General features: G+C 41.4%; 1 protein-coding gene across 6 annotated transcripts in view; it reads left to right on the plus strand.

The window, feature by feature from the left end:
• PELI2 (pellino E3 ubiquitin protein ligase family member 2) overlaps positions 1–14017 on the plus strand; it is a 68281-nt gene that overhangs the window by 23013 nt on the left and 31251 nt on the right. For 3 of the 6 annotated variants that reach the window (XM_085061016.1, XM_085061017.1, XM_085061020.1), the window contains exon 2: positions 1432–1618. In XM_085061016.1, the coding sequence (XP_084917142.1) occupies positions 1432–1618 (187 nt within the window). The remainder of the gene's footprint in view (positions 1–1431; positions 1619–14017) is intronic. The other 3 variants (XM_085061018.1, XM_085061019.1, XM_085061021.1) reach the window with 1 other exon arrangement.

Here is a 14017-nt window from a genome sequence, read left to right on the forward strand (position 1 = left end):
GGAGTGAGAGGACAAGTTCAGCTGAAAGTCTCCCAAATTCTTATATGGCTTTAGTATCAGGTATTAAATACGCATTTTTTAAATATCTGGGTTTTAAGTCCTAGAGTACTGAAACTGGAGATTTTTTGGATCTTAAATCTATTCTTGCTTGTGCTCAGTCATTCATCAGTCCTGCATTTGGGATTCCTGCTGTTTAGACGTGGTGGCTGTGCAGTTGGGAGCTGTTTCCCTGCGGGACAGCAGGTGATCCTTGCCTGGAGTGAGCAGTGAGCTTTCTCCAGAGTCTCAGCAATGAGGCCACTTGCTTTCATCCCCTGCCCATTTCCCACTAGTTGGCAGAATGAGAGAAGACTCTCCAAATAGCTACACAAATAGTTACACACACAGGATGCAATGAGAAGAAAAAAATTATTCTGGGTTACTGCATTGCCACCTCTTGCTTCTCCTTTTGGTATTCTCTTTCTGACTGCAATAATCATAAAGGCTGTAGGAGAGTGATGTATGAGATCAGTGTGGAATGGACCTCACCAGTAAGACAGAAGGGATTTATCAGTGGAATAACATCTGTAGTTTCTTGGGGAAAAGTCTGAAATCTGCAGATTAGGAATGGAAGAGGAAATAAAGCAGGAATGGCAGAGGTGACACTGCTGTGGTGAGAAGCCTCTCCCTGACCTAAATCTTGGGGGTGAGGTGGTGGTGAATTCCGTGCTTGTGCATTGCAAAGAAATTTCCAGTTGATCCCTTCCCTGGGGAAGGAACTCTGACCCCTTGAGGCTTCAGACTTCTCTGAATAATTAATCCATTGGGTCTGTGTCCTCAGGGAGAGATGAAAGAACTCTCGAGGGCTCCTGTGTTACACCTGATAAAGAAAGTCATTAGTGAGGCTTCAGATAGTCACATAAATTAAAAACACTTGCATCCTCTTTCCTTAATAATAGGTAAAGCCTTTAGGATTAAAAGTTAAAAAAGGTGTGGGGGGGAACAACTAGAAAAGCTTTCTGTGTGAGTAAAATTCCTTTGCGTATAGTTTTTGCCCCTAAATTACTTTGGTTTTCCAAGTTGCCCCTGTTGTTCCTCCATTCCTGCGTGAGATGTGGGGAGAGGGGTGATAGGGTAAAAAAACTGTAAAACTCCTCATGTTCTGAAATTACGGTGAAGATGCAGAGTTTGTTCTTCCAAATCCCTTTGATTCTAGAGGTGAAGAAGCATTTCTGTGGCTGAACAACTCAGTATTTCATTTGTAGTTAATTATCTTTTTAATGAGAATAACATTTCAACCATTGGTAGGTAAAGAATGCTTGAATGCTCATAATTCAGGAAGCAAAATTAACTTATTTTGTTTTTCCCATGCATTTGATGATACTAGAATATTGTGGCTGAATTACCGCTCTCTCCTTCCCTGTATTCCAAACTTTTTCCCTTTAATTCCAGGTACAATGGATCCCTCCCTAACGGTGACAGAGGGCGCAGGAAAAGCAGATTTGCCCTTTATAAACGACCTAAGGCAAGTGGAGTTAAACCCAGCACTGTTCATGTCATCTCTACGCCTCAAGCATCGAAGGTATGTGACTCTGAGCACATCCTGTTTGCTGATGATCCTGAGTGGAGAACACCTCAGGTATTACTGCTGATTTATTCTGTTGTAGTAGGATATACTTGTTTAATGAAGAGGCTACCGTGGATTTTCTTTCTGGTGTATATAACTTTAATCCAGTTACCTGTTTAAAATACTCTGTAAGCTCAGGTGTGAGATAATCCAACCTTCCTGCCCCTGTTCAGAAAGCTGGCTGTCAGTGCTGACTGTTTTATCTGAGCCAGACAGTGGTCAGGTGATAAAAACACAAAAAGTATTTTTAGTGATATTTTTAGGTTAGGTCTTCCTATCTCTCCTCTCAAAGCTTTTCACTTATAAGCAAGAAGTGAGTAAAGTTTGGGCCAAACTGGAGGGGGAGCTCTGTGGTGGCACTCACAAGAGGATGGTTTGTACAAGATGTACCTCACTGAAATATCCCATGGGAGAGAACCTACAGCATTCTCAGAAATGTGTTGTCTGCCTTGGACCAAGAGAAGAATGTTGTTTAATACATAGTATGGGATTATGTTTTCTTTTCCAATACACACCATACACAGTATATGCCTAAACGTATCAAAATACACAGTACCAGAGCTTGTTCTCTTTGAGCATTGTGTAGGGCTTGTCTGCTGCAGAGAAATGTGGAGTCTTTTGGATTAAAAGTTACAGTAAATATTTTTCAGTGTTTCTATTATCAAAATGAAAGCTTTTGTGATTTTAAATCTTCCTGATGAAATCAACCTTCAGAACAGACCTACAGTATATATTGGTAATTCTAGTCTGTTGCTGAAAATGCAACAAACAGGAAAAAAAAAGTGTTCTACATAGGGGATCGAAATCTACACATCTTCTCACTGGATAATCTTAAGCTTTTAGACTGCAGATAGTATTTCAGCATTTGAGTTGCAAAATGTTTAAACACCTGGCAGACACCACAAGGAATCTGGTTAGTGTTCATCTGTGGTGTTATTGTAGCGCAGATAAAATATGTGTGCTGTACAAATTAGTGCCCTTATAAAGATAGCAGAGGGCCTGGGACATTCAAGCCTGCCCTGTGAGGATTTGGATTCAGGTAGATGTGTCAAGTTGAATGTATTTTGCACTTTCTCTGAACCCTTAGAAAGGAGCTTTTGTGTATTTTTGCTGCTGTCTGGGGCAGGGCTGGTGGATGTGTGCCAGAACAGTGGTGCAGTGGCTCTCAGCGAGTGCTCTTCCCATGCACTGAAAGGACACTTACATTTTTAAGATGCTGTCATCAGCTTTTCTCACATCTTAGGCACCACAGCCTGAATTGTTTTACTAGGAATTGTTTCTTGTGTAATTGATTGAAGAAATATAGGCTAATAAAGAGCGGGCTGCTTAGTTCTTAGAAAATAATGTGCAACTTGACCTCAAAAGTTTAGTTTTGTTTTCAGTCTTTCAGTCTGACTTGTATTTAAGGAAGATGAAACAGCAGAAACTAGTGCTGCACAGGATATTAACAATTTTCCTCCCTTTACATCCTTCATTTTAACTTTCCAGATACCAATTTTCTGTTTTGTTCTGCTTGTCTGTCACTGTAAAATGAATCTGTGAGTAAAATGGCATATGCAGTGTTTAGACTACTGATGCTTTTTGGATGGTGGATTTAGCAGAGGTGGGAGAAACCCTTCATTGGTTTTGTCTCTTGACAAACAGGGGCTTGACTAAGGTGCAAGGCTGGGTTTGTGCTGATTGCATTAATGCAGCAGCTCAAGAACTGTAGCTGTCACCAGTTTGAAGTTAGTGTGTCAGCCTGAAAGCTGCAGTAGCTGGTAAGAGGATGCTTGTCATGTTCCATTGTCCCTGCTGTGCAGGTGTCAAGGACAGCTGGAGTAGCAATGGCTTCAGTAGTAAATTTAGCTGAGCTAATTGCATATGAATCACTGCCTTTTGTTTTTTCCACTGAGCACTTGTTTTTTGCTACTCTGCCTTCTGAGGTGCTGAAGGAAAATCAGAAATGTTTGGCCTTCTGAGGGTATATGGCGGTATTTGGGGGGAGAGCACTCCATAGGGTAACAAGTCTCAAGTTTTTCCAGAGTTGTTGTCATTGTTAAAATACAGAGGCATCTCTTTAAAATTATGCACTTGACTTCAAAACCTATTTTATTAACTCTGTGCTTAGGCACCATTCAGGAAATTTTCTAGTGTCCCCTATTTTACAAAAATCAGACCATTTGAGACAGAATTGTTCAAGCATTGTCAAAATTGTTTTTACTGGAAGGAAGAACTTAAAACTCTGTCCTGAGTTTGTCTGTGTGGATATCTGAGGTAAGGTTTGGTGAATGGGGGACTGTGAGTCTTCATTAACTGAGTATGGATCTTTCTCAAGATTTTAATAATCCCCTTTGCTGAATTAGAGAGTTTCTTTCAAAACCATCACGTCTCAGGAGAGGCTGTTCCTTGCATTGACTTAGGTCTCATGGTGAAGTGGAAGGTTTGTCAGTCATGATCACAGAATTTGGGAAAACCTTCCTGTAACTACCAAACTCATAGAGATGTAAGATTGCTGTTAGCTCATCATAACGTAGTTAGGGTTGGTGAATTTCATTTTTAAACAGTTGGAGGGGTTTAACAAAGTCAGAAGTCAGTTGTAATGTGTATTTCATTTGGTTGAATAGTGTTAACTGTTGTTTTCATGCACAATATTTAATGCTGTGAAACTCCAGTCTGAAATGTGTCTGAAATGATTTCAGGCTTTACTTGAGCAGAAATTTTCCAATAAGAGCTGAACTTCAAGTGAGAGTGAGATAAAAGGTTTTTTCAGAATAATCACCTGGGAATGATGGGATGCTGAATTGGAGTTTACTGAGTTTTGGGAGGGATATGGGAGGCTTTCATAACACTCTGATCACAGAATCCCCCATGACTTTGTCTCTGCAAGCATTTAGATTTCTCTGTATGTTTATGATGCTTTAGAATTGCTTCCATGGGGGTGAAGTTTAGAGAAATGAAGAAAGGGCTTCATGTACATTTGAATTACTTGAATATGGCATTATGAAGCAGGAATTGTTGACAGTAGCACTCCAGGATTCCCTAGGAATACTCTGGAAGCATGACTGAATTCCCATGTTAGTGTGGATAATTGAGATCTTCCAAAGTATTAAGTCAGTGGGCAAGAGAATACAACTGCTGAGCACTGGAAGCACTCCTTTCTAACAAAGGAATGTTGTGCTTTCCTAAGTGATTGCATGTGTAACAGGGACTCCAGAAAAGATTCCAAATGCCTTTTAAATTGCTGCAGACTTGAAAAACCCCTCCTTTAATACCTTTTTATGATGGTGTGTCTCGGTATTTATTATGCCTGTCTTTCTTGGGATCAAAGTTTTCCTTTGGTAACCTGTGGTAGATAAAGACAACCTATTTTCTCCCCTATGAAATTACTATTTCAAGCCGACTGCAGAAGATCTCTCTGACTTCCAAGTCCAATTACCTGCCGAGTTGGCTTCTGCTTTGTGCTATCACAACAGCAGCTTGGATAGTCACTGGCTGGGTTCCTGCAGCTCCAATCAAGTTTCCTGCTGCTGCTGGAGAAGAACAAAACGCAGCCATACGAATAATTATTAGGTCGGGGAGAGAGCTGCAATTTGTGCTTTGAGTGACAAGAGAAAATGAAAGTATAGGATTCTTGTGATTAGTTATCTACTGTAGATACTGCATCTGCTTTGACGTCCTTTGAATTGGGAGGAAAAAGGCCACAAATCCTTTTGGCACTGACAGCTTTTTGGTGCTCATTCTGAATGAGAGCTGTAGAGCTCAGCTGCTATCGGGAGGATGCTGTGTCTGTCAGTGGCTTCTCTCTTTCCTATTGGGCTTATTTATGGTCTAATCAGTTCATGGAGCACTAATTTGTTCTGAAGTAACTTAATCACATAGGTGTCTCGAGAGCCCTGGGTTATGCAGAGGCAGCTTTTTCTTGGCTCATCAGACTGAGTTTGCTTGAATAATAGTTTCCTTGGTGTAATGTCCTTTTCTTCTATTAGATGAGCATCATCTTAACATGCTAACTCCCTATCCCTGTGCCCTTGCAAATAGCAGGGAATGGTTAGGCAGGAGAAAATGGTTACACCAATTTCACTGGTAGGGCTTAATAAATAGCAACTCTTACTTGGTTTGAAACCTTCCTTTCTGAGCTTTTGGGTCCTATTGAGCAGAATGCATGTCAAAGGTTTTGGAAAATAATTTTGCAGCGTTTTCTAACAAAACCCAGATGTTTAGTGAAGGGAAAGGGAATTAAAAATTGCTGAGGTCTACAACAATTATTTTTTTATGACTTAACGTTGCTTTTTGTTTTCATGCTCTCCCTTCAGAGGATAAAAAAAAGATCAAAAACCACTTTCCTTGTAAACTCTCTTTAAACTACATCTGCTCTAAATCAATATTTTAGAGCAGATTCTACTTGAATGTGGGTGCCCTTTGAAAGCAGAGGAAGATGCAATGATCACCAGGGCTGGTGTCAAGAAACTCGGGAACATTTCATTTCCCCATACGCTTCCCCTTGGCTTCCCGCAGGGAGCCAGGCTGTGGAACCACTGCTATGCAGGATCTGTCACTTTGCAGCTTCCTTGACCATGTCAGAAATAACCTGGGGGGGGTTTGGGTTTGTGATAATGCAGAACTAGGGGAAGGAGAGGCTGGATCTCAGCTGAGGTTTAAATGCTGTAGTGTGAGGTCAGACACTGCAAATCTTGCTTCCCATCACAGAATGTCCTCGACTGTTTGTGCCATGGGAAAAGCAACAACTAGGATTTGTACTGGAGATGGCTGAGCCACTTGTTTCACTGGAAGATAAAAATTTCACAGCTTGAGCTTAATGTAGCATGACTTGTTTAAAACTGTCTTGTTCCAGTTTGACTGGTTCCTGCGTCGTTCCCCAGAATTCAGAGTGGAAATTTTGGACCACCAGCTGTAGTGGTGAAGCTCTGCCCTGTTTCATATTTATTCTGTTTGGACTCTGAATTGGCTGGAATGGATCTGGTCTTAGAAGTGCATGTCTCCTGAGAGCTGGGCTGCTCTTAGCTTCCTAAAAGTCAGGAAAACTTCCCAAGGTGGTTTTGGTTCAAATGAAGCCAAATGGACTGAGCATGCTGTTTCTTTCTGCATGGTGGTACTGCCTTTTGGACTTGCTGTTGGGGATAACTCACCCTGCAAGTTGGCATTACTGAGAGAGATTCTCTTTGGAGTATTAAAAAGTGATGAGGACCTGCTGGGATGTTCCAGGAGTTTGGGTGGGCTGTGCTGGGGTACAGTTGGGAACAGCCTGACTGCAGGGGCTTATATACAACTATTAGAGTCTGGGACTGTCAGCATCTGTGATACAGCAATTCCTCTTCTGTATTTAGGTTGTTTCATGCTCAAAGGAAAATGCCATGACAAGGGGAACACGCAGCTGATGATGGATGCACTTTTCCTGTTATCTCAAACTACTGTCCAAATGAAATTGTCTTAAATGAATGGAACATTGTGTTTTGGAAAAGTCAGGTAGTGTGTTCTCAGTCAGAGCAGTATGGAATTGCTCTCCTGGAACAGGGGAGTTGGAACTGCATCAAAGAGGAGATGAGACTTCTCTGCTCCAAGGCTTTGTTGAGAGGGGCAATTATTTTGAAAACACAGAGAGCAATTGGAAGCATCATGGGCCAACAGCAACCTTTCAAAGAAACAAACAGCTGCTAGTCCTGTTTTACAAATTAGAAAATACTTATTTTCCAGAGTGCTTGGAGATTTCGTTGATGGAAAGAACAAAATCTAAATATTTCTCTTTTTGGGAGTCTCTTATGACTCCATCTGTAAAATGAGTAATGTTAACTGTTTGCCAAGAGAAGTACTAAGAGGGGTGACTCTCTTGTGACATTCGAAGATTCCTCTTCCCACTGTGTGGGTCTCTTGTCTGAGCCATGTTTATGCTTTCTTTTAGATGTAGATTTACTTTGTTTTGGGATCCTGCTGGTTTGCTCCTATTCAAACACCAAAGACCTCACAAATATTTTAGGAGAAAGCAGGGAATACTTTATCCTGATAATCTCTTTTGAAGGGATGTATCCCCAGCAAAGTGCTTGTGGTGATCCTTCATTTGCTGCATGCTCCAAGCTCTCAGCTCTGTGTGCAGAAATTCTCTGGCACTCAAAGCAATCCAGAATTCTTTAGTGCTGTGGTTTTGCTTCTACAAGATCATTATCTTTTTTTTTTCTTTTTTTGATCATCCATGAGGTGTCCTTCCATGAAAACAAACGAGCCCAGCCACTGGACCTACATCAGAGCTTGTACTCAGGTGACCTCTGTGTAAGACTGCATGTGTTCTGTACAGACTTGCATTGAAATTCTGCATGTCTCTTGTCCACAGTGATTCTGCCAGTACTTCAGGAAGTTCTGGACTCTGCAGATGCCTGCTGTGAGATAATGCTTGTGGTAATCTATGCTTTGGCCTTCTAATTTCAGTAGCAGCAGATGCCTATCGCTTTGACTTGAGGAAGCTCATCAAAGGCCCAGCACTGCCAGCTTGCTGGGTTGTTTCATTTATAACATTCAGTACTCTGTCTTCCCCCAGCTCTGAGGGATCTCTCCTATACTGAGTTCACCACAGCAAGGGAATGATGGATGCTTTCTTCTCTGCTTTTTGGTACCAGCCACCATGGAGGGGTATCACTCCCTGTCCACCTGGAAAACTCTGCACTTGGTGCACTGAGCTCAGGATTGCACATTCTCCAGGATCTCTCACTTTGGGGTCTGTGGCCTGGCATTTCCCTGAGAACAAGGCCAGTGTCTGAACAGGGGTCTGTCTCAGACTGGGGTCATGCTGAAGTGTTGCATTCTTAGCTCCAGTTGGATGTTGGCAACAACTACCACTTTTGTGGTCCCACAGATTTTCCTGGGAACCTCTCCTGTTTTGTAAGTTTAAGATACTGAGAGACACTGTCCTTTCTCTTTTGCCCTAACCCAGGGTAAGAAAAGGGGAAGCAAGTACAGGTTTGATTTCTGTGTGTTTAGTTTTCTTTCATGAATCTCATGTGGCCAAAGAAACTCTGGCTCCAGGGCCTGTAGCTGCACAAGTCTGTTTCTCATCCCAGATTTCACAGCTGATTGAAGGCTTAGATGACAAAGCACTCCCAGTTTGCAGCTTGGGTAACTCTTGTGTCTAGAACAGTTCTGATCAGTGTTGGTTAGGGGTGTTTTTGAGCAGGGTAATCTGAAAAGAATATGGAACTTTCCTGGTGAGATAAACCATGTTTTATACTTGCTCTACAGCAAGGCAGATTTCTGGGTTTTATTGCTAACCTCAAATCCCAGAGAAGTTCTGTTGTATCAGATGACTTCTGAGAATCAGGACTTTGTGGGACCAGAGCATGCACATTTACACCCTGAATGATGAGGGAGTTTCTGAACCTGTAGAAGCTAGCTTGTTCTCCAGCTCTTTGGAAAATTCTGTGGAAGTTGTTTTTTGGGTAGAGGGTTACAGCCTCTGAGGATTAGAGCTTCTGCTCCCTTCCCCAGACAGTTCTCTTCCTAAGCAGTGCTGTTGCTGAAGCTTTATTTCAGCTGAATGAGGTTATTCCACCTTTTCTCTCCCTTTATAAGGTTTGTTCATTCTTGAATGAATTGGGTTGTCTTCTCATATTGATACAACTAAATTTGTAGGACTAGCAGCTCCCCAAAGGTTTGGTGAACTTCTCCCAGCTGTGTAGTTCAGCCACCTAAAAAAGTCCCTGGCTGGTTGGGTTGACCTAAGCTGATCACACAGATACCAACCAACCTCTCTCTTTGAAGCTCTTGCCTTCACAGTTATTTTGGCTGTGCATCTGTTTAACATACAGCCTCCTCCTGAGTCCAGAATTCCAGAAGAGATAATTAAAAAGATCATATGGTTGAGAGAAGATGAGGGAGAGGTGCTTTTTGGTGCTTGAGGTTTTAGAGTTTAACACTTTTGTGAGTGTTATTAAAGCAAAACTTTTTCTGTACTGCATAAATGCAGAAAAAGAGGTGTAAATGATCAAAAAACCCTTTACTGGTTATGGGTTGATTTCTGTAGTTTGCACCTTTGAGGCACTGTACTTTATATATACAGACCTTACTAATATTGAATTTTCTACAAAGGTTTGGAGGAAGTTTTGAATAGGACAGTGACTGCAAATGCACAAAAGCTGGAAGGGGGTCTGAAAGGAACTTTGGGGAGGCTTTGTGGTTTACCTTTGACTTGTAGCCTTCCTATAATGACATTTACCACTATAAACTTCAGACAATAGGCTAGTGTGTAAAAGATGCAGAAATTTTCCCTTCTCCCTGTTACCTCTGCATTAGCATTTGGTTTTCCCCATGCCTGTCTCCCATTTTCAGCTCACCAAAGAATCTTCTGCTGCTGGAGGTCAGCAGTGAGGCAGTGCCTTGGTGGTCCAGGTGGGAGGCAGGCAGGAGCAAAGCTGACCTTGCTGCAGCATGGGCAGCTGCTCCCAGTTTGTTCCCAGAGAAGAGCTGGCCTTGGAAAGCTGGATTGCAAAACTTGTAAAAGCACACAAAGTGTTCTCCCTCACTCATCCCTCCCCCTCAAAGCTTTCTCAAATCTTTCTGTTTGCTGTTTTGTCACAAAAATTGACTCTGTTGCTACTTGAGTGTAATAAATAAACTGCGTAAGTCAAAACAAAATGTTTGCAATTTTGTGCGAGAGACAGCCCATGCTAAAATGTCTTAAAATATCCCCGTGTTATGATCTTGCCTATTGCTGGGAACTAACTCTCTAACTCTGGTTTCCTTGGTTAAAAATATCTTGCTTATTTAATGTTGTCTCTTGGTATCGTTGCACTGTAGTAGCAAATACTGCTGGGGTTGAGAGTATCACTGTAAAAACAGTATCACTATAAAAACAGATCTCTTACTGAGGAACCTTTTTTTAATCTCCAGATGAAGATGTACTTGCTAAATGTAGAGGTAGAGCTCTGATTTTTCTCTGACTGCTGAGAAATTTTGTGTAGAAAATCCTCTGATTAAACTTTAGCCATAATGGTAAATAAAAATCTTGATGTTCATACCAAATACAGCGTGACAAGAGGGAACACCTTCATACAGTGTGGCAGTATGAATGCACTGAGGTTCTTCCAGCCTGGAGTAGTAATTGATTATTACTTGGTGGCAGTGAGTTACCTCATGTAGCCTTAAAAACACTAAACCACTTTGAAACAGGAGCATGGAGGCACCCTCCTCAGTCCAAGGCTTTGATGGCTTCAAACAAATCTGTGAAAAGGAGATTTTGAAATGTAACATGCAGTACTTCTGCCCCAGGATGGACTGGGGGCTGTGCAAATGCTGAGAGGTCATAGTTGCCTCAACAAGTGGATGTTAAATCTTCCATGGAGCACGAATCCATCCTGTTCCAGTGTTTCCCAGGTAATGCTTGGCTGCAGCATTGGTGGTGGGAAAAGAATGTGAGTTGGATGATCTCTGATTCCCAAAGAGTCTTTTTCCCAGCTCAGGGGTAACAGTCCTGACTGGATTTGTTCTGAATAGGGCACTTTGCACCAGGTAAAACCCACTGCAGTGCTCAAGGTAGATGCAGTGGAGACAATCCTTCCCTTTGGCAATCCAGCTGTGCCAGCAGCACTTGCATGTGGAGAAAGGAGTGTCAGGGTAATGGAGGCTGAGACTGGAGCCTCCATTATCTGGATCATTTGGGAAGATGCTGAAGGCCTGGCTGTGCAGGTTTGGGCTCTGCAGGGTCACAGGAGTCTCAGGGGTGCCTCAGCTGAGCAGCACATGCTGATTTAGGGCAAACAGATTTGTCAAGGCTCCACTTCCCAGATGTGTCCAGAAGGTCATACCAGTTTTGGTATCTTAGTTGCTGATACAGCCCTGGCTCTGAAGGTCACTCCAGAAGGAACTCAAGCCGGTTTGTGTGCATGGGATGTTTGACATCTTGGGAGCCTCATGTAATCTGTTGTCCTTCAGTCATTTTTCTGCCAAAACCTCGAGTGTCTGCGGAGTCATTTTTTGTACTCCTGCCAAGATTCGGATACTCTTTGTTTTGAAGTCAAGGAAGTTGTCTTCAAGGAAATGTCATACCCAGAATCATTTGTTAATTGTGTATAAACTGTGCACAGGCTGTCTTTTAGCAGTACTTTCCCAGCTTTCACTTGCCTACTTGTGAAATGTGTTGTTAGCAGCAGTAAAAGTTCATAAATCACAGATACACAGATTATATCTACTCAGCCTGTCCAGTGTTCCAAGATTATCTCAGTCTTGTGTTTCTCAGGCTTGATTAACAGGAAGGGGAGAGCACTTAGGACACTTGTTAGAGGTACATAATGTCTCTTCTTTATCACTTGTATAACTTTTTTCCTGTTCTGTATCAATGTGTGTTTGAAGAACAGGGAAGATAAAAAGTAGACTTTCTTTATAACAGAAATCCTCTTCATTCAAATATCATGTCCTCACAGTCTTATCAGACTGGCCAAAGCCTGCACATTAATTTACCATGATGGTTTGCTGCTTCTGTGCTTTCTTTAGGTTTTCTTTTTTTGTTTGTTTATGCATTGATCTGGACACCATGTTCCTCTTGTTGCTGAAATAGATGACAAGTGTTACAGAAGACGTACAAACTATTGGGTGGGCATGAAATTTACAGTTACAACCATTTCTCATGAAGCATTCACTGCTTTTAAATCCATTTATTTAGTGCCTGCTAACTTTTGCCAGTATAATGATGATTGAATGCTTTTTCATGCAGGCTTATGGAAGACTTGAAGTGGAATAAGATTCACCTTTGGAATTCACTGAGATAACTTTGAACAGCAAGAAATTGCATGCAAAGTGGAAAGGCCAAAAATGTGCTAAATGTTTTGGCATCAGCACTTCTGTATTAATCTAATTCATGATTGTGCCTTGCAGTACTTGTTCTCTGTTAATGATTTCTTATAGGTAGAGTATGTTTTGCTTCACATTGGGGGAAAACACCTTGCCTTGAAAATAGGGATTGTGGTTACATTAAAGTGCTTTTGGCAGAAACTGAGATTGATACCTGTGTGAGGCAGGTTGCCTCTGCCTGTCAAGTGGCAGATGGGTTGGTTGTCTGTGTGAACAGAGAGACTTGCTCTCTGATGTGGTGTAATGGATGAGTTGCTGCAAAGTTGTTGGGTTGGGACTCTAGTTACAGTTTTGCCAAGATTTTAAAGCATCAAAAAATGGGGCTGAAGGGCTTGGATTGAACTCCTAAGTAATTGATGTATTGGATCAGGCTGTGATATAGGTGTGGAAGAATGTATTAATATGAACTTTCTATGAGAGGGTGACATTTAATGTGGATATAAACTGATCCAGAAGCTTGTGCTTTGTCTTCTTTCCCCTTATGCATCACCTCCTGTGCATCTTATAAATGCAGCCATAATAGAGTGTAAAGAAGTGGGTGTTTGATTTATTGAACTGTTTTGAAAGGCTGGGTTAAAATCCTGCTGTTACTTTCCTTCCCATCACACCTCCCATCTCCTGCTACTGACTTGTGCTGCTCCTCTCCTTTGCTCTTTTGTCCCTGGGAAGTGAGGGACACCAGGAGTCTAGACTATGTTTTTTTCTTTTCTGGTTAGCCTATCAGTTAGATGCCTTTGAGCTTTTTAGGAAAACATTGCTGAACATTTTCTTTTTGGAAAGAAAAATGTTAAAACTGTACTCGCGGGGCTTTAAAAGAGAATTTTCCTTCTCATTTTGCATTTAATATATAAAACATGTATGCAGTGTGCTTAGCACTCAGTACTGGTGTAGAGCCTTGCTCCTGCTGGAATACACATAAAGTAAAAATAGTGCAGTGTGCTCAGGAATTGTGAGATTTGATGTGTCCCAGTTTTCATTCGTAACAATCACACTTGCGCTGTGTTGATCTGTCGCTCCGTGTTGGTAACATTTGATTTTTATTTCTTCTCTCTTGAGCTGGCAAAATGAGAACCTTGTTTTTGCCATAGTGAGTTTCTTTGCTGGTCTCTGAATGCACATTGTGGCAGTGCAGTGACAGAATGGAGGGGATGTATTGACAGAATATTCCATATTTTAATAATATTTTTAAGATTTTTAATAATCTAAAATGTAGAATTACAAATTCATCTCTTAATCATTTGTTTTGAATGCCTGTATTCATGGAAGTAGTTCAAAGCCCTAATGGTTCTGGCTTAAATCCTAAAATCTTCACGGACTCCTAGTTTTGAATCTTTATGAATAAACACAACTTTGTAAAGCAGGAAATGGTAGGGTTTTGTTGCATTGCTGTTTGTTCATGTTTCTGTGAAGGGGAATCCTGGCCTAAGAGGCATGATTCTGTAATTAGAATATTAGTTACACTAGATCACCTCTTTCAGCTTTACTGAAAATCAGTACTTTTCCTGCTTTGCTAAGTGAGATGCACAGAGACAAGCACTCCAAATTACATGTTACACTTCAAACTCTTCCGCTCTCTTGATG

Source organism: Lichenostomus cassidix, chromosome 5 (assembly GCF_008360975.1).
Source record: "Lichenostomus cassidix isolate B80296 chromosome 5, HeHo_3.0, whole genome shotgun sequence".
NCBI classification, from domain to species: Eukaryota; Metazoa; Chordata; class Aves; order Passeriformes; family Meliphagidae; genus Lichenostomus; species Lichenostomus cassidix.